A 19,597-nucleotide genomic window follows, 5' to 3' on the forward strand; every position below is an offset into this window, starting at 1 on the left:
TGCTTTGAAAATGCTCTCTTGGTTATACTAGCCTTCTTTCTGTCTCAGTGTCTATATAGTATTTTACCCAAACTTTTTTTCTTTCAGAATGCTGAGGCCAGCTATGATTTCAGTAGTAATGACCCATACCCATACCCCCGTTACACAGATGACTGGTTTAACAGGTAATGGCTACACATTGGGACAGGGGATTTGACCCACTAGTTTCTCCCCACTTTGTCAGGCACACTGCTGTATAGAGCAAATGGACCTATATGGCAATTGGCCAATGGCAATTCCCAAACATATTTTTTAACAGGGGGTGCACAATATTATGTTTTCGCTATTGGTATTTAGAGAGCCAGAAATGGCACTACATTTAGTTTATTAAAAACCATGGTTTATTTTTTAGAGGAAAAGGACTCTCTCTCTCTCTCTCTCTCTCTCTCTCTCTCTCTCTCTCTCTCTCTCTCTGTGTTTAGGAGACTTTTAGTCAGAAAACATTTTTACTTACAAAACTATTTAAGAAAATATATAGCTGCAAGCAGTAATGTTGGGACCTAACAGCCGAGCTAAACATTGTTGTCATGAAAACATGTTTTTATGTCAATGGCAAGGTGGCAAGCACTCAACAAGTATCATGACATCCGACCAAAGATTAGCAGAGATATGACCTCACTTCCTATTTGGCGGCCTCATCTGATGAAATTGACAATAGGTAACTTGTGAGGCTTGGTCTTTAGGTTATCTGTGCCAAATTTTGTGAAGAATGGATAATTTGTGTGACCTGTGAAAATGTTCAACACATTGAAAATCGAACATACAGCTTGAGGTGCAGACATGAAACTTGGTGAAAAGAAGATCTGTCCCAAATCAGTGTGCTAAAATTTCACAACTTTTTATCAGACAGTTCTATGGGTTGTCAAAGACTCCTGTGGCAAAAGAAAGAAGTAGTAGAAGAAAAAAGGGAGAAACACTAAGGAAGCCTTTGCAGCTTTGCTGCTAGGCCCCCAAAAACATGTGCTCCCTTAGTGATTGATTCTGCTAAGACTTGGTCCTGTCCTTATTGGAGAGGATTCCCTGCGTAATGTCAGATGCTGCTAGAACATGCAGGAATGTGTGAGAGAGAACAGATTGGCGGCCCTCATGTTTCAAGCCTCTGTGGTCAAAGACATGACCTTTCCTTTGCCTTCTGCTACTTTACAAACCTCTGACTTTGAACACTGTACCATGCTAAAAACATCTCTAAGCGATGTTACGTGGTTTCTAAGCTAAACATTTTTGTTTAGGAGTGTTTCCATTGCATAGGAGAGATGGGGAGGGAGTAGCGGGCTAGCTCTCTGTTTTGTTTGAACATCAACAGAAGTGACGTTACCCAACATCGCTTAGAGCACCTTTAAAGTTTTTTATGTTGGTGTGGCTTTTCATTGATTCACTAATCTGCCAAATTTTGAATTGAAATATTTTTAAAAATACTTTCATAGCAAATTTGGATGCTGGTGATTAATGTAGATTAATTAATCACAGAGTATGTAATTAAGTAGATTATTTTTGTAATCGCTTGACAGCCTTATTATTATTATTATTATTATTATTATTATTATAATTATCATTTCGGGAATAAAACAGCACATACATTATCCGTCTCAGTTTCATCCTCATATTTATCCGTTCTCCTCTTTCCTTTTTACATATATTTGCAGTCATGGCACCAGATGTGCAGGTGAAGTATCTGCTGTAGCCAACAACAACATCTGTGGAGTGGGTGTTGCTTACAACTCCAAAGTGGCTGGTATGTTTTTACCAATGTGACAGAATCAGCTTATATTACCCAAGCCATTTGAGCTTTGAGCTTGATAGTAATTTAAATAGCAGAAATGATCTTTAAGAAAAAATCCATAAATGTTATGACAGTAAAATGCAAAGAAATAATATCTTCTTGAATTACTACACACAGGTATTCGAATGTTGGACCAACCCTTCATGACGGATATCATTGAGGCGTCCTCCATCAGTCATATGCCTCAGGTTATTGACATCTATAGTGCCAGCTGGGGACCCACTGATGATGGCAAGACGGTAGATGGCCCACGGGAGCTCACACTGCAAGCTATGGCGGATGGCGTTAATAAGGTAGACTGTTTATCAAGGAGTGGTGATTAGAAATGGATTTAGTGTGCCATAGAGACAGGGCTATATAAATTGATAAAAAATTCACCTCACATAAAAATTCACCTCACATTCACCTGACACCTGCAAAAATTCACCTGACATGCAAAATGTCAGCATGCAAAATGTTTAAAAGGGTTTAATTCTTGGCATTCTTGTTAAATTTGTCACTAATATCAGTTGGATGGAAAAGAAAGGGTTGTATGTAAAATGCTGGGGTTTGTTTTCAAAAGGGAAAAATAACTTTGTGAGAATAATCGCGTGAATAGCACAGCATAACAATCTCTCACAGTATTTCAAGTAGCATTTTACAATTTAAATGTGGCTGTTAGAAATAGCGACATCTTTCTTTTTCTCTCTCTCTCTTTCTTTATACATAAAAAGGAGAGGTGCATCAGTGTGGGGTGGAAATAAAGGATCTAGAATTAACAGCAGTAAAAAACATAAGTAATAATCTCTCTCTCTCTCTCTCTCTCAAGCTGTGATTGGTTGTTAAATTATAGTTGTGGGCAGAGCCAGGCAAAGGTAATCAGTGAAGGGGTTGTAAGGGTTAAAGTTGATCAATGGCATTGTTGTGTAATCCCTTTAAACTGAATGCATCAGATGAGATTACAATGTGAGATGTCAATATTGCTGTGGGTTCTGGACAGTTTTGATGAAAAAACCATACTGCCAGAGGGGGACGAAGTACACAATTCCTTTACTTAAGTGAAAGTACAGATATACACCTTGTGAAGTATTACTCCAATACAAGTGAAAGTTGCTAAATCAGATTTGATTCCTTTTAAAATGCTCAAGTATTCAAAAGTACAAGTATTTTCCCTTTTTAATGTGTTGTAATGTAATGTTTATTTGGTAATTAATAGGGTATACATCCTTTGGTTGGTCATAGGACTTGAACAGACCTTTAAGTTCCTTTCATCCAACAAAAACATTTTGTCTTTTTTCATAACTTTGCAACTGTTTAAATGATGTAATAATATAATTTCAATCATTCATTCTCTGTTCACAATTTTAAAACATTTTCACTGCCAAATACAACCAGGTTATTTATAAAGATCTAGCTATGTGGTGAATGTCAGGAGATTGTCTAATTTCATTCCAACTTCACAATGATCATGAGAGGATAGCCTGGTTAACACCAGACTCCTTCTCAAATTTCAATTGCTAACAGGTTTGTCTGGGTTCTCTTCTATGAAAATTCTGCAGTCACTGCCGTCATTATCCTGTTACTAAATGTTTCCTAAACAGTTACCTAAAATTAGACAGACTAATGATTGATCCTTGCTTGATTTGTGTTTTGATTTTTACAAAAAATATTATTATTATTATTATTATTATTATTATTATTATTATTAGGGGTCCAAGCAGAGCAGCTTTGTTCTGGTTATTATTATTCTTTGCTAAAAGTGAAGGCAGCATAAACCAGTTCAAAACACCAGATTGTTGGAAATGGAAATTTCACGCACTAAACAACAACAAAAACTATTGAAGTAATTTGTTTAGTTCCTCAGACAGAGGACAAAGACCAGCACCAGCTTGTAGTTACAGGAACGTTATAATAGAAACTAGGTAAAGGGGCTCTTTTGTTTTATTGTCCCACAGGGTCGTGGTGGGAAAGGCAGTATCTATGTCTGGGCCTCTGGAGATGGCGGTAGCTATGACGACTGTAACTGTGATGGCTATGCCTCCAGCATGTGGACCATCTCCATTAACTCAGCCATTAATGATGGGCGAACAGCTCTGTATGATGAGAGCTGCTCCTCAACACTGGCCTCCACCTTCAGTAATGGACGTAAGAGGAACCCTGAGGCTGGTGTGGTATGTGCTTAATTTATTTGTGTGTTTTTTATTTCTGTGTGTGTGAGTCCTTTAGAAGTACCTCTATGTAAAATGTTCCGTTTTTAAAATTCCCTTTAATTTTAGTACACATAACAGATTTGTATTAGTAACAAAGGATATTTAAATAAAAAAAAAAACAATATAATGACATTAAATTTGACCTGGGTGGACTTGCAGAAAAGCCTTTACAATTGACCAACAAAGAGTGGAAGATATGAAGGAGAAGCAAGAGAGAGAAAGGAGAGAAAAATAGTGTAATAAAGGATTGAGGAAAGATCAGCTCTGTCCCTAGGCACTAAAGGGATGTTTCTCTATCTGGTTGCTGCTGTTTATGTGACGTTTATGTTGTGCAATTCAGGCTGTGCCATTAGTACATTATGAATCCAGCTAAGGACAGATATATCAGTTTGTGTTATCCTGTTATAACATGAACATGTTATCTTCCCAAAAAGCTAATATGCATTTTACAACTTTTCCTCCCATAAACATACAGTAAGGTACAGTAATATATGCACTGCCATCAAAAGCAGATTATATTTTACTATTTCAATCACACTCAAGTGACTAAATTTTGTTTTGCCATGTAAAACATCCTTGTGTGATGCATACACACACCTTCAGTCCTTCAGTGCCCCTCGGAGCAACATAGTGACGTTAAAGATATGTGACAACCTAGAGAGTCAATCATGCATGCATGTCCATCAAACTGACATGTAAACAGGATCAACATTTCTTTGGTCAGCTATAAATATTCAAACAGATGTTTCTCTATTTACTTATCTGAAACTTGTGTATGGGCACCTTTAAGAAAATCATACAGTATTGGTTTAAAACAATGTTATCATAAGATAGTGTGCACTGAGGTGAATAAATATGTAATAATTACTAATATGACACTTGGCAGGCCTGGGTCTGCTACAGAAGCTTGTATTTCAAGGACCAGCAATTCCCAAATCATATTCAAGTTATTGTACATTTATGTACATTTCCCTGTTGTATTCCCTCGACATTCTAGCCTTGACTATATTACCATACATTCCTGCTTCATTTGTGTATATTGTCAGGGTGTTGATGGATTCAATAAGATGTGATGTGAGTCAGCGGATTTTTACTGTTACTGTGTATCCTTTTGGTGCAGGCCACCACAGATCTGTATGGAAACTGCACTCTGCGTCATTCTGGAACCTCTGCTGCTGCTCCAGAAGCAGCCGGCGTGTTTGCGTTGGCTCTGGAGGCGAAGTATGTACACCTTTTCCCCCTACAAAAGGACGGTGGAAATTGTCAAAAAGAGAATAGCATCACTATGCAAGATAGCTCTGTTGGCTGGCATACCTAACTAAGCAGATAAGCTGTAATGAGCTACACTTCAATTACAAGCAGGATAGGGCCTCTTCTTACCTATAGTCAGTTTTAACAATGGCTTTTTGATTGAAGCCCTCAAAAACCCCCTTTATCTGACAAATATACAGAAACACTTTCAGGCTACCAAGGAACAAATGGTTGCAGAGGTTTGTATGCCCACCACACCACTGATTAACATATGCTAAGACACATAGACCTATAATTAACAGCTACATTAGAGAGAAATGTATGAAATGCACAATTATTATTGAAGTGGTATTTTATTGTTACCAATGATAGCAAAATCATATTTACCAGTGCCCCTCTAATATAATGAATTTAACTCTAAAATGGCCATTTGTAATGTGATATTAGCTGCGTTTTCAAACAAAAGTGTCCTTGTTTGAACATGTGGACACCATCATTACCCCATTATTTGCTCCATTCACTCCTTTCTGTACGGACACCTCTGTTGTCAGTTGAAGGCATATGGTCGTGTTGCACAGTTAGTAAACATTGATGTGGACTTGCTCTTGTGAAGCTGCAGTGTTTACTTACCTCTAAATAATGATGTTGCTGTCAGCAGGAGAAAAGAGCAGCAGGCCTCTGGCCTGGCTGAAGGTAAATAGTGCATGTGAGCTTATGAGCCCATTCTCTCTGCCTAAGTACACTCAAGCTGAGCACTGATATAAGGCTCTTAGTGACCAGAGTAAATACACACCTTGATGCAGAAATGACTCATTTCACAGACCAGGCTCAGGGTTCCTACGCAGTATGGAAAACCTGGAAAAGTATGGAATTTGATTTTAGTAATTTCCAGGTCTGGATAAGTATGGAAAAAAGAAACAAGGGTATGGAGAAATATTTGTGTTTCCAGACTATTGCATCTACAGTACTAATCACTTCACTCAGGTCATAATGAACCATTCCTACTGTTGTGTAGCTTAACTGTCAGTCCACATCATCAAGATACAATTGAATGGGGGTCCTCAGAAAAAAAATTCTCCCACAAGGGGACCCTGGTACCAAAACCAAATCGAGAACCCCTGTTCTATGCAAGTGCCCTACACCATTGTGCACTGGTATGTTTGCGTAGCTCTGCTATTTTTGGCTAAAACACTGGTAGACTTTTTTGATTTTGTAAAAGATACCAAGACATGGATACTGCATTATCTGATAAACTGTTATTGCAAACAAATAATATTGTTTATGGTGATTTCTGAGGCCTCTGCCAGCAGTGCACTAGTCTCCAATATATGTAGGCTATGCTGTATCTACAGAGAACTAAAAATGTGAGTGCACCTTCCAACACAGCACTTCCCCCAACGAAAAGTATCCAAGTGCTACCAAGTTAATAATAAACATTATTATACAGCTCTTCACAATGCTAGTAGAACACTCCATTGACATAGAATATGGTCAGAAAAATGAACCGAGAAGTTTGAAAATTTGAGTATGGAATTTTGAAATGGAAAATGTCTAGGAACCTCTCTCTCTCTCTCTCTGTGTGTGTGTGTGGTGTGTGTGTGTGTGTGTGTGTGTGTGTGTGTGTGTGTGTGTGTGTGTGAATAGTCCGAACCTGACCTGGAGGGACATGCAGCACTTGGCAGTTCTGACCTCCAAGCGAAACCAACTTCATGATGAGGTGCACCAGTGGCAACGTAATGGAGTAGGTCTTGAGTTCAACCACTTGTTCGGCTATGGTGTGTTGGATGCCGGAGGCATGGTAAAGATGGCTAAGGAGTGGAAGACAGTTCCAGAAAGATTCCACTGTGTGGCTGGTTCGGTCCAGGAGACACAGTAAGTCATTCACTCTTTTTTATCTAAGACCCTGTAGCTATATGATGCTAAGTTGTTAGAGGCTATTTGACCAATTTCAGATATACACAGGAGAGGTGTTACAGTTGACAATTTGCCTCTGACATCCATTAGGAGTTTGCTGTCCCTCTCACACTAATGAAATTTTACTGTCCCTGTTATTTGCCGGCAAAGAGTTACCCTCAACTCTTTTGTTCTAAAGCAAACACACCAGTGATTTTAAAACCTTATTATGGCCCCTATTTTAGCAATGGTATTTTAAACGCTTGGTAACTAGCGAATAGCTTAATTAAAGGTGCTCTAAGCGATGTCATACGTTTTTTAGGCTAAAACATTTTTTGTCACTTACAGCAAACATCACCTCACCATCCGCTAGCTGCCTGTGTCATGAACACTGTAAAAAAACGTGATCTCTGTGGACCACCCAGGTTCCAAAAAAGGCCACAAAACAACTTGGGCAAACCTTGCCCATAAAAACATATTTTATACTTCAAGAAAGGCAGTCTAAGGAAAGGAAACTTTTGAAAATAAGTGTTGCCACTACTCAAATAATCACTCTTGTGCCATTTCATAAGAGATCAGTCAAACATGTTTCAATTTGACATCAGAAAATTCTGCCAACAGGTGGAGAAATATGTTAATCTGTCTTCAAAAGAGGAGAGTGATTCAAAAGGATGCCATTCAAATACCCTTGAAAACCATACAACAAGTCAACAGAAGCCCTGTTAGAAAAACAGGCCCTGTTAATCCAGTCTCCAATCTTTTTTTTCTTTTAAAGAATGGCTGGTGGACTATCATCCCTTACTTGCTGTCGTCAGTGGGACTGGTGGTGTTATACTGCATCTGACGAGATTGATATGAAATTAAATGCTCACATTATAAAAGGGTAATCTGAATGAAATAATGCAAGGTGTCATCCTGGGCCTGAAACATTTTATGATTAATGAATGGGGTGAATAATGAATATACAGTAATATAATGTAATCCTTATGAATCAATATTTTATTAAGTTTGTTCTAAACACAATTTCTTACATATATAGCTTTATTACATATCTGTTGAATCTTCTTTCTAAGAAGCTCTTGTCCTCTGGTTCTCTTCCCCCTCTGTGCCCTCTCAATGTGACAGTGGTAATGGCAAAGGCCACTGAAGCCTCCCCTGGATAATGCCATTATGGACACTTTATGACTGCACAGGCCAGCCCCTTTGGTGCTATCACACAGCTCCACAATGGCAGTTAGACCAAGGCTTTTGTGCTCCCACGGCAACACAGCAAGCTTTTTTAAACCCACGCAATACTTTCTTTTTTTGACTGAAGCCTTTTCTGGAAAGGACATATATGATATAATTTTCTTTTCTCTAATCTCTCCAGTCAGTATACCCTTTAACTTGTCATAAAGATTATTCACAAAATAATCTTTATACATAAAATTATTCACAAAGAATAATTCTACATACAATTCATACATAAAATTATTCACAAAGAAACTTCTAATATTCTAATACATAAAGCACCATCAGTAACACAGTCACAACAAGACTAATGAATCCCAGACCCTATACTGTAGGCAACAGTAGGAAGGGACAAATGCAGAGTGTACAGTATACTGAATACTATAGAGGGACTGTACAGAAGGGACAAATGCAGAGTGTACAGTATACTGAATACTATAGAGGGACTGTACAGAAGGGACAAATGCAGAGTGTACAGTATACTGAATACGATAGAGGGACTGTACAGAGAGGAGGAAAACTGCTGAGAGAACAAGCAGATGTACTTTCATCAGCCAATAAGATTACAAACAGGAATATATGTTTAAAAGGAACGACTGCACCTCACCAGCACCTGGAAGGCTGTGCACAGGAACTTTATCCTTTTTAGGAATATATGTTTGTGTTGTTATTTATCTTCTATGTATAATGACAGGAGCATCTATCTGTCTGTGAGTGTGTTTGTTTGTTTCTGTTTTTCGCAGTGAGTGATTTCAAACGTCTTGCTACGGGCACGAGTGAGTGCAGTGCCAAGTTTGACGCTGTTTGGTTAAAAAAAATGTTTATTGTATTGTTAAATATTGTTAAAAGAAGCACACATTGACTTTCAGTGCTCTAGCCGCTGTAGACTCTCACACAGTGCACATGGGTAGAAAGTCACTACTGTGCAGAGCAGGCTAAGATGTTTGGATGATTTTCATGTCTGACCTCAACAATATAGACTGCCTCTGGATGGGGTTTGCTTACATTAAATTATTTAGCGGATTTTGCAACAACACGCCAACCCACACGGGTATGCACTGTCAATTCAAAACGACGTAAAAAAATATGTGTTCAGAAACTGACACCTTGGATAGCCTACTTTGGAATGTCTGTAGACTTACAAGAATATACAAATGACAATTTTGACTGCACAATCCTGAATCAAAACAAGTGACAATTCCAACTGCTAGGTCCCGAAATTAAGGACAGTTTCAGAATGCCACACATGAAAAGAATTCTACTCTGGCCACCCAAGCTATAGACACAGAGTGGCAGAGCGTGGCATCACTTACAGTATAGCAGAGACTTTTGGAAAGTCACACCGTTGTCAATTTCATATGACCATGCATCATTCCACAAAAAGTGTGTTTGTCTTCTCTATCATCAAGTTATTCAATTAGGATTAACATTCAATTAGCCTTAACTCAGAACAGCTGTTAGGCCAATGTCACTTTGATCTGTAAAAAAATGTCAAATGCACCCATGCTTATATTCCGCCTACTGCACTTTTATTATAATATAATAATATTCAATATTCATTTTTGAATGCTTAGCTGGACTGATGTTTTTCCCTATCGTCCTATTTTTAAACCTGCAGGCTTGTAATTGGACTATGGGTTTTCTATAGGAATAGCATGTTTTGAACGGGCACTGCACTAGTTTTTTTAGAATGACAAAGTGCTCTGGCATTTAGACAACCATTTAAAATAGCAAAGATCTAAACTTTGTGTACAAAAAGTTCATGGACAATTAGTGGACTATTAAATCCTTGGGCTCAATACAATGTGTTAATACCAATCTACACAAACCTAATGCTAATTTAATGAACAGGGCAAAACTGATTTAATACCACACCACACTAAACGCAACCCTGTGGGTCTTTGCACAGACAAGGAAGTTCTCAGTACATTCATTTGTTTACAGTGCGCCATTTCCATAAAACATCTGAAGACCGATGACAAACTGTTATTTAAAGTCACCCTCCATCATGTTTCTTAAAATATTAAATAAAATGCTAAAAATGACTAAACTCATTTCTGCTACTTTGCGCTATGTGACGTGTCAATAATTGGTAGTTTTAAACTAGGCCATTCAGATATAGAGATATCATTTCACACACTATTCAATCCACAAAGTGAAAAAAGGAAAGAAATTCTGTCTCGGAGCCAGTTAGCATGCAGCAACCTGAAAGTCATGGGTTCTATTCATGAGCAGCTGCTGTTGTCCCCTTGAGCAAGGCACTTATTATGCTATTAATTAACATCTATAAGTTGCGTTCTGTAAGTCAGGCAAATAAATAAAAATAAGAAAATAAAGATAAAGATGAATTACCATTCTCAAAAAATTACTTGGGCGATTAGCACTAATTATTTGTTATTGATTGAATTATTATTATGTAATAATTATTTTCACTTTATTTGGTTTTCTTAAGTTGACTTTCTATTGTTTCTTTTTGTTACAGTAAAATTCAGTCTGAAGACAAGTTAATCCTAACCATTACCACTGATGCCTGCCAAGGGAAGGAGAACTACGTGCGATACCTTGAGCATGTGCAGGCTGTGGTAACTGTAAATGCCAGCCGTCGCGGCGACCTCAATATGAACATGACTTCTCCTATGGGAACCAAATCTATCCTTCTGAGTCGCCGACCTCGTGATGATGATGCTAAGGTGGGCTTTGACAAGTGGCCTTTCATGACCACTCACTCCTGGGGAGAGGATCCTCGTGGAACCTGGGTGCTGGAAATTCACTTTCAGGGTGAAGTACCTCAGACAGGAATTTTGCGAGAGTGGACCCTAATGGTCCATGGAACACAAAGTGCCCCTTATATTGACCAGATAGTGCGTGACTACCAATCCAAACTGGCCATGTCTAAAAAAGAGGAATTGGAAGAGGAATTAGATGAAGCCCTGGAGAGAAGCCTGAAGAGTTTGATGACTAAAAATTAGACTACTGCATGATGCCCTTCCTCTCACACTTTCTGTCCTTCTCTCTCTTCTTTGTTGGCCTCTATATTTTTCTTTTCTGTGGCTGCTGTTTCCTGTCTTTTGTTTACTATTCCTTGAATCCAGATCATAATAACTGTAACGTATCTATAAAGGGAAAAAATGCCTTGTTTTCTGTATTGTTTTTATTAAAAAAATGTATGTAAATAGAATATAAGTATATACGTACTATATTATGTTCTCCACCTTAATCCTTTTTCTCTGAAAAGACAACTGTTGTACAGTTTGTGTAAATTATAATTTGTGTCATTCTACTTAAAGTTTAGTATCTTGCAAACAGCATTGACAAGTTATTTGTTATATTTTCATGCTTTTTTCAATTTATGTGTAAAAGGCAAAGACTGTGGAATAATTTTAACAACTAATTTCAAGCTAATTTCATATCCTCCAGTCTATCTACAAATAAATCTACTTAACCGCTTCTTATATTACTAGACTGAATAAGTAGACTTTACTCAAGCATTATAGGTAAAGATATTACAGAGGTATTTTCATACTTTAAAGATATACTATGCAGTTTTTAGGTATTTTTAGCTTCCCCAGGGGTCGCGATATATTTATATTTTACTCTGCCGTTGAAAATAGCCTACTTCTGTACACAATGAAAATGCTTTTGTTGTGAAGGTGAAGGATTAACAAAGAGCTATATCTACTGACAACGATTCTAGTGAGATGTCTTCGGGTTAACTATTCTTGCATGGCTGGTTCTCTCGTTATCAACTCGCTACGGCTATGCTGTATGATTATACTAGGTGAACGTTTGTTTACCATCAAATTAGCTTTGTAAAGGTTATATTAGGGTAGAAATATTGCATAGTGTGACTTTAACATGTTGAGAGTAGAGTGGCTCAGCTTCGGAATCATTCTGTTTTTGCAGACGGCATGACATTTTGAACAAGCATAGCCTACTACTGCTTAGTGAACTAAAAAATGCTTGCTGTTCATCATGGCCTCAGTGGAATTTCTGTTCCTTCCTGGACAACTGATATAGTGGGAAGCCATAGTTGCAAAGCCTGAGACAAACCTACAAGCCAGGTACAGGCCAACATGTATAAATGGTACACTTGGTTCACCAATATTCAATGTATGACTATGTACAGGTCATGGTGCAACAAAGTATGGAGGAAGGTGCGATATGTCTCAATTCATGTTCTATCACATCTTACCAGTTCATGTGGACTTTATAGTGCTGAACTGATTTGGTTCATCTGGTTTGATGAAGTTCTCTCAACCTGCTTGGGAGAGTTTGCAAACAATTTCAAGAGTGACCTCTTGCAGCATTAACCTCTGACCCCTCAACATTGAGTGATCAGTTCATTGAGCCCTTATAATGACTAAGTATGCCAAGTTTGATGAACCTGCTTTGGAGATACTGGATACTATAATGATATTGTTATTAACGTTGTTTGTGGAAAGATCTGCATTTTGGAGCTCCTATGGAGTATGTAAAAACATGGCCACCATCTTGAACTCCAATATGGCAACCATTTTCATACCCCATGGACTTTCATAATGCAGAAAACATGGTTGTAGACCCATTATGTTCTATGTTTAGAGCAGTATAGTATTACAGATACAGACAAAATGGCATATTTTGGCATATTTAAAATCAAGATGGCTGGGAACTATATATTTTGTACTCCCATACCAAGTTTCAAGATTCTTGTGAAAATCTTGCCTTAACCGCTGCACCATAAGCATCTCACTTATTATATTTTGCCAATCACACCATGAAAGGGTCAAATCTGATCTCTCATGCAAAATGTAGACAAAAGCCATACTGTAAAGGAATCAGATTGAGAAGTTTAGAAAACAAATTCCAGCTTACTAGTAAAATTGGAAATGTATGTTGTTTCATAGTAAACACTATATTACAGAAATCAATTGCAGAAATGACACCTTTGAGCAGTGTGTTTGACTAGGCATTGGTTTTCCATCCCCAGTGTGGTAATGAGAGTCTACAACAATTAAGCTGTGCTCACATCTGTTTCAAGTGGGTGACTCTCATGAAATATGGAAGAGTCACCTCGGACAAAATCTTACAAGCAACACCTTAATTTATGGATGTTGTAAATATGACCATGGGTGCACCTGTGTGGTACTGGCCTTTACCAGTTTAGTAGTTCAGATGTTCAAATTTTATCTTTATACTTAGTGTTCTTACATACAGGCTAAGAATTTCTTCTGCAAATAGTAAAGTTAAACTACACAAGGCTAAATTAACTTGGTTTAATGTAATTCCAAACCATACTTTTAAATCATACTTTGGCAACACGTAAACATTAAACTTTATTTAATCATTAAACATTAAATCTCTAAGTAGTATGTTCTTAATGCTCAATTTCCACGTTTTACTGATGTTGATAAGACGTTCCCGGGAATAAGGTTAGGATTTATTCTAGGGACAGGGTAGATAATGTAATGACACTACAGAGGTATATCATAATTACTTATCATGAACAACAACCAGACACAGAACAACCAGATACGTGTACTTGCGAGGTTTGGGATTTTATTTTGAAAACAATACACAGCAGAGCTCTGCTGGCATTTCAAATCAGGTGTTTTGTGCACCAGACTTTTCAGACTGAACTTGTGTTGTATGAGGGCAGCAGCATTATTCAAATTATAAATTTGGAACATTCAGATTCTATGTCATCTATGCTAAAGAAGATTCAAGTCATTCTTATTTATAAGGGGGAGGTCATGGCCTTGAAAAAAAAATGATCCCCAAGTTTTCAGACAGTAAAGGCCAGAGTAACTGGCAGAGAGGTAAATAGCACAGTCAGACCCAGCAAGAGCATGATTAAGAATAATCTAGAAACTTGCAGTCATGAGGCAGGAATGCTGGAATGTGGCAATGTTTGTTAGGATTTTTAGTTTTAGACTGTTATGTTTCATCATCTCAGGTTCGATCACCATGTTTCTTTTTGCTGGTCTTTTCAATCATGGTCTCTACAACCATAGCGGTCTCTTCGTAGCCTTTCACTTTGTTGTCAGGTGACAATTTCTCTACAGACTCCACCACTTCCACCTTCTCATAACTCATTGAATCAGGAGGTATGTTGGTTCTTGGGAAAGGCATGGGTGGTGGCCCCCTTCGGGAATTGCTGTCATCCATGTTTTTACCGTTACGGGGCCCTGGCTGACCTGCATTGTGATTTTTCGGTGTGGTAGGAGCAGGGGTGGGTCCTTGATTTGTGTTTGGAGATGTGGGTCCAGGGTCCTTGGCTTTTGGGTTGTGATCTCCATTCTTTGATTTATGATTGCCTTTACCACCATGTCCTCCATCTTTCCCTTTACCTTTGTTATCCCCTCCTCTCTCTCCCTTTCCTTTATGGCCCTGTGAGTCTCCGTCTTCTGAGGGGGAGGAGGGAGAGAGAGGCCTAGGTGTAGGACTGGGGGTGGGAGATGGTTTTGAGGGTGTGGCATAGGGATCATAAGGGGGCATCATTCCATCCCAAATGGTCACAAAGACATGACCACCAGAAGGAGATGATGTGTAGAAGCAGGGATCAAGATAGCTCGAATCACCAGTGACAAGAACATAGCGGCCTTTTGTGTAGAAATCAGCTATAGGCTCAGGCTTTTTGTATTTCCTCATGCGGTCTCGAACAATGTTACAAAGCGTGTCAAATGCCTTACTGATCTGAGCACCATCTGGAACATCTTGACGTGCAACACCAGTGTGAAGGGGGATGTCCTCACGCCTCACGTCACCCTCCTCCACCTCCACCTCCACCATTCCTTTCTTTTCATCCTCCACACCAGACACCCTTTCCTCTAGACCACTATCCATCACATCTCTTGGGGTGATTTCTCTCTTTTTGTTCACCTTCTTTGCCAGATTTTTCTGACGGTATTTCACACTGGTAATATCCTGTATGGCCTGAGTGATGTCTGTAAGAGAATCGAGCATATGGCAGACAAACAACAAAAAAAGTATATTGCATGAGTTGACAATTAAAGTTTTCAAAATAAATTTTAGAAGATAAATGTAGATCAATTTACCATTTTCTGTAATGAGAAATATTAAATGCATGACTGTTTTGCTCTTTCGTTTCACAGTGCAGCACACCAGTATAATTCAGTATGAATTTAAAGACTGTTAGTTCACCTCCCTAATTGGAGCTTTCCCATTCACTTGATTTACCTGCATACACAAGCATATTACACCATCTTTATTCCATTTCTCACCTTTCCCTCCCCTGGGCACTGTGGGGTTGTGAATATATCTGAAATTAGTTGTGAACAACGTAATTGGAGTTCCAATTATTGCTGAATTTAACCTGTGAGAGAGATATGAAGCACATCAAGATGGTATTAATCAATCTATTTCATTGTAGCCGTCTCCACCTAAACTGATTTAGGACAGAAAAAGCAGTAATTATTATTTGATGCTCTAATTCCAATTTCATTTAACTTTTTACACAATAAGACGTTTTGGTTGTTGGTACATCATGTCTGAAGAACATAACTTGTCTTTTGTGAATACACTGTAAATTTAGAAAAATCCAATACATTTTATTTAATTTCAATGAATTTACTAGAGAATTAGATACTGGAATGAAAGCAGTGTTTACTGTGCTCTTATAGCTAACTGACTATGGTATTAAAACCTCAATACCCAGACTGATGGGATGAATCTAAAATGTTATAAATCGCAAAAAAATATTAATACATTTACAAATTCAAGGTTTGAACATGAATGTGAAATGATAAAGAAAGGTGGAGAAATAGTGCCACCATGTGGTGAATATTGTTTTGTGTGCAGTCCAGAGCATGACAAAGAACAATATGCTAAGGCTGTACAACTTCAACAAAAGTGTGGTTACTGGAAATACAGTATTACATACCCTCCTGAAAGTTTGCCATGTTTAGTCTGACACTGACCTGTTGTCCTCGTTTTCAATGATCCTTTTATATCTGTCCAGTTCATTTTCAAGGGAGGACTGGTAGATTGCCAGGTGCCTGCACTCATTGGTGTACTTTTCCAGTGTGCGTTCGGCCTCCTCAATCTCCTTCCTTAATGACTCAATCTGCTCATTGTACAGCTGAATCTCATCATCATAGCTTTCCTGTGTACTTTTTATGGCTTGCTCCAACACAGAAGTCTATGGGACAGAGAAGGCAAAACAGTTTCTAGATAGTGTAGTGTAGCATTACAGGAGGCTACAAGGTATGAATACTCAGGTATGTGAATATAATCACCAACCTCTGTCTGTAGTCTTTGCTTTTGTGCTTGTAGCTGGCAGAGGGCACTCTTGTACTCCTCCAGCTGACTTTGCAGTGCTGGAACACGTCGCTGTGCAAGAAGTTTTTCCTGTTCCTAAGGATAATAAAAAAGAGAGGAATCTAGTTACATGCAAGTGTGAGTCCACTTGTAAGAGCCATCAGGGTAACATAAAACAGAACTGAAAATAAAATAAAAGAGACAAAAATATGCAATATCCAATATAGAGGGCCTGCAATATAAATACACACATAAGGTGCAAATCAGTGTTTGACATTATTCAATCAGTGCTTTAAATGATATTCTATATATGTGGAATACACCTGATGCACATACTTAAAAGCAAACACTCTTCGCTATAACACTGCAATGTGGCAAAGGAAAAAATGTGCAATTACAGTGGACACGTTTAAATCCAATTATAATTTACCTGACCTCATTTTGACTGAACTAAACAAAATGATATCTGATAAACATACCTCTGATATCCCAACTGACACATTAGGCAAAAGAGGAGTTGTCTGGTTGATTTGTTGTAGAATGTTCACGTAAGTTTGGATTTCTGCCAGATTCTAGAAGACAAAAATCGTAAGTAATGTGTTTCTGAACTATGTCAATATGTATCATTAACCATCCCAAACATACATGCCCCTCATTGTACTGCCTCATTTCTGCAAGCATAGAATCAGAAATCACAACTGCACTGTTACAGTACAGTGCTCAGTTTTAATGAATGGATGTAATCTGAGCTACTTAAAAACACTACCACTTAATTAGGGCCTTGACAATATTTTTGCCTGTGCCCCTGATGTTTACTAATGCAGAGAAACACAAGGGACAGTGGAATGGGATATGAAAAGCCATGCCCATGTATTTCATTCAGTTGTAAATAGATCTTAAATATGAATCAACCATCCATTCAATCAATAATGCAATCAGTTATACTGCACATTATTATGAACACTGGTATGCTTAAAATGCAGATATGATAATGTGATAGCTGGAAAAAAAAACATGAGCCCTAATTCATTAACTTGAATGATGAACAAACTCTCACGTCTAACTAAAGATAGTTTAATAACTTTAACACCACAGGTAAGACAAAGGATTTATTTACATATAAATATATACATATATATCCCTGAGTGATTGCCGCTAAACCTTACAGTGACAATCTAAATATGCAATGTAAAGGGGCACAGTAGCAAACCATGTATTTCATGGACATTTTGGAAGACCCATAAAGCCCATAATGATTTCCTATAGGAAATAAATCTTGTAAAGTATATTTTACCTTTTTATGTCTGTCTTTGGTAGAGTTGATGTCATCTTGGAGGAACTGAGACTGGATCTGGTACTCAAGGTTTCTGAGTAGAGCATTATCAGCTTCCTGCAAGTGTAAGAATTTTTTTACATTTTTTTAAGACTAACCAGTTCTTTCTTGGTTGCAATTTTAGGTCATGCTTTTGTAACATTTATTCCCGACATTTACAGAACCACATGTTTCACACTTACAACAGCTATTCATATGGTATGGTACCTTATTAAGTTGTTCCAGTGTACCTCGCAGCTGTTCTTGATAGTCACATTCATTTCTATACCTGTGAAAAACATTACTGTAATTTTGCTGTGTACATCCTGGTGATATGTGCTTATCATGCAGTATCATGTCATTGCGGACCCAATCAAATCTGAACCAAAGCTTCACTATACAGTATGTATACCCATCACTATGTAGATCTTTTACCTTAAAATAACAGCTTCAAGTGTTGATACACTGATAATACGGAGAATCACTACTCAAACCTGGTATTGCACTGATCGTTTTTGTCAGTTTCCAACACACTTGGTGCAAGGGGTAATACTAAGCATACATAAAATGATACAATATTTTCTTCAAAACTAACTAACCAAAGTGACTTCATCTAAATATATGATCAAAGAGCACAGTGGAAAAGGTGAGAATCGCTAAATTATCCCATCTGATTCATAAGCATTGTCTCACCTGTTGGTGAACTCATCTAGCATACGTTCTGCATCCTTCAGCTCTCGTTCAAGTTTGGCACGGTCAGAGTAGAGCTCTCGGATGCGCTGCCGATTCAGATTAATCTGCTCACCAAAAGCTTCCTCCAGGCCAGATGCCTCCTCCATCCTCTGCAGTGTCTCTAGCTGCTTGCGAAAGATGGCATTGCGCTGCTCCAGCACACGTGCCCGGTTGATGTAACGGGCAAACCGGCTGTTCAGCTCTTGCAAGCTTTCCCAACCTTGTGCAGCTGTGGGACCTGAAGAAGTAGAGCAAGCCTCTGGGCTGCTTGCTTCTTCAAAAACATCCGAACGCTCATACTTTTCCTTACGAACCTCCCGTAAGTAGCTGGTTTTAAACATGTTGCCCTGCTGCTGTACAACTCCTCTCTCCACTCCACTACTGTGGGGCTGAGTTATGTGTGCTCACTCTCTTCAGCACCTTTAGTGTGTGAAAACTAGGGTGCTCACCCTCTGCTGTCTCATGTTAGACTGAAGGCTGCCCCTCTCAAACCATGGGCGAAATAGCTAAAAACCTTCCCCCCCAGTCATGGCATGCCTGCTCTGCCCCTGGGGTGTTCCAGAGAATTGTTTACCCATTGTTACTGCTTCCCACAAAAGCACTGTCATTGTTGATGGTGCAAAAAAAGACTGATAGCATGCAGGACAAGACTATGCTGTGTCAAACAAACCATTATCAATATTTTTTGTCCAATGCTCAGCTGTTTCCATTTTATTTGGAAGGTGAGGTAAATAAAATGCATGGTGTGCACTTCAACAAAGGGTAGAGGCAACTATGAGTAGGCATTAGACTGATCTGGATACAACTGGTATCCCTTTGTTTTAGTAATAGCTGCAGAACTTTTCCATGAACAATATGCAGATATCGAACAAAAAACATTGTGACATAGAAAAAAATGTGCTAATGATAAAT

General features: G+C 38.3%; 2 protein-coding genes across 3 annotated transcripts in view; one reads left to right on the top strand and one right to left on the bottom strand.

Annotated features, from left to right (window-relative positions):
* pcsk2 (proprotein convertase subtilisin/kexin type 2) overlaps positions 1–11,690 on the top strand; it is a 33,342-nt gene extending 21,652 nt beyond the window's left edge. Inside the window, exons 6-12 of the mRNA XM_048269135.1 lie at positions 88–164; positions 1,683–1,771; positions 1,937–2,112; positions 3,754–3,969; positions 5,129–5,229; positions 6,904–7,131; positions 10,865–11,690. Coding sequence (XP_048125092.1) covers positions 88–164; positions 1,683–1,771; positions 1,937–2,112; positions 3,754–3,969; positions 5,129–5,229; positions 6,904–7,131; positions 10,865–11,351 — 1,374 coding nt within the window. The 3' untranslated portion in view covers positions 11,352–11,690. The remainder of the gene's footprint in view (positions 1–87; positions 165–1,682; positions 1,772–1,936; positions 2,113–3,753; positions 3,970–5,128; positions 5,230–6,903; positions 7,132–10,864) is intronic.
* A 2,210-nt stretch (positions 11,691–13,900) lies between these two features.
* On the bottom strand, positions 13,901–19,269 carry LOC125311253 (filensin). Of its 2 annotated transcripts, none has more exons than XM_048269133.1 (8): positions 18,647–19,269; positions 18,182–18,242; positions 17,936–18,031; positions 17,121–17,213; positions 16,624–16,737; positions 16,302–16,522; positions 15,606–15,697; positions 13,901–15,308 (listed from the first exon to the last, which is right to left on the bottom strand). In XM_048269133.1, exons 1-8 carry the CDS (start codon positions 19,024–19,026, stop codon positions 14,314–14,316), a joined length of 2,052 nt encoding a protein of 683 aa, XP_048125090.1. In that variant the 5' UTR covers positions 19,027–19,269; the 3' UTR covers positions 13,901–14,313. The 2 variants fall into 2 exon arrangements, with proteins under 2 accessions (XP_048125090.1, XP_048125091.1); XM_048269134.1 differs by having other exon boundaries at positions 17,936–18,008; positions 18,647–18,788.
* Between the last annotated feature and the right edge of the window lie 328 nt (positions 19,270–19,597).

Source organism: Alosa alosa, chromosome 18 (genome assembly GCF_017589495.1).
Source record: "Alosa alosa isolate M-15738 ecotype Scorff River chromosome 18, AALO_Geno_1.1, whole genome shotgun sequence".
Lineage (NCBI taxonomy): Eukaryota > Metazoa > Chordata > Actinopteri > Clupeiformes > Clupeidae > Alosa > Alosa alosa.

Excerpts from the sequence above, each read along its gene's own strand:
- LOC125311253 (XM_048269133.1), bottom strand. The coding sequence starts at position 19,026 with ATGTTTAAAACCAGCTACTTACGGGAGGTTCGTAAGGAAAAGTATGAG. Across the intron at positions 18,032-18,181 it reads CACTGGAACAACTTAATAAG|GAAGCTGATAATGCTCTACT; the intron begins GTACCATACCAT and ends TTACACTTGCAG. Across the intron at positions 17,214-17,935 it reads CCAAAGACAGACATAAAAAG|AATCTGGCAGAAATCCAAAC; the intron begins GTAAAATATACT and ends TTTGTCTTCTAG.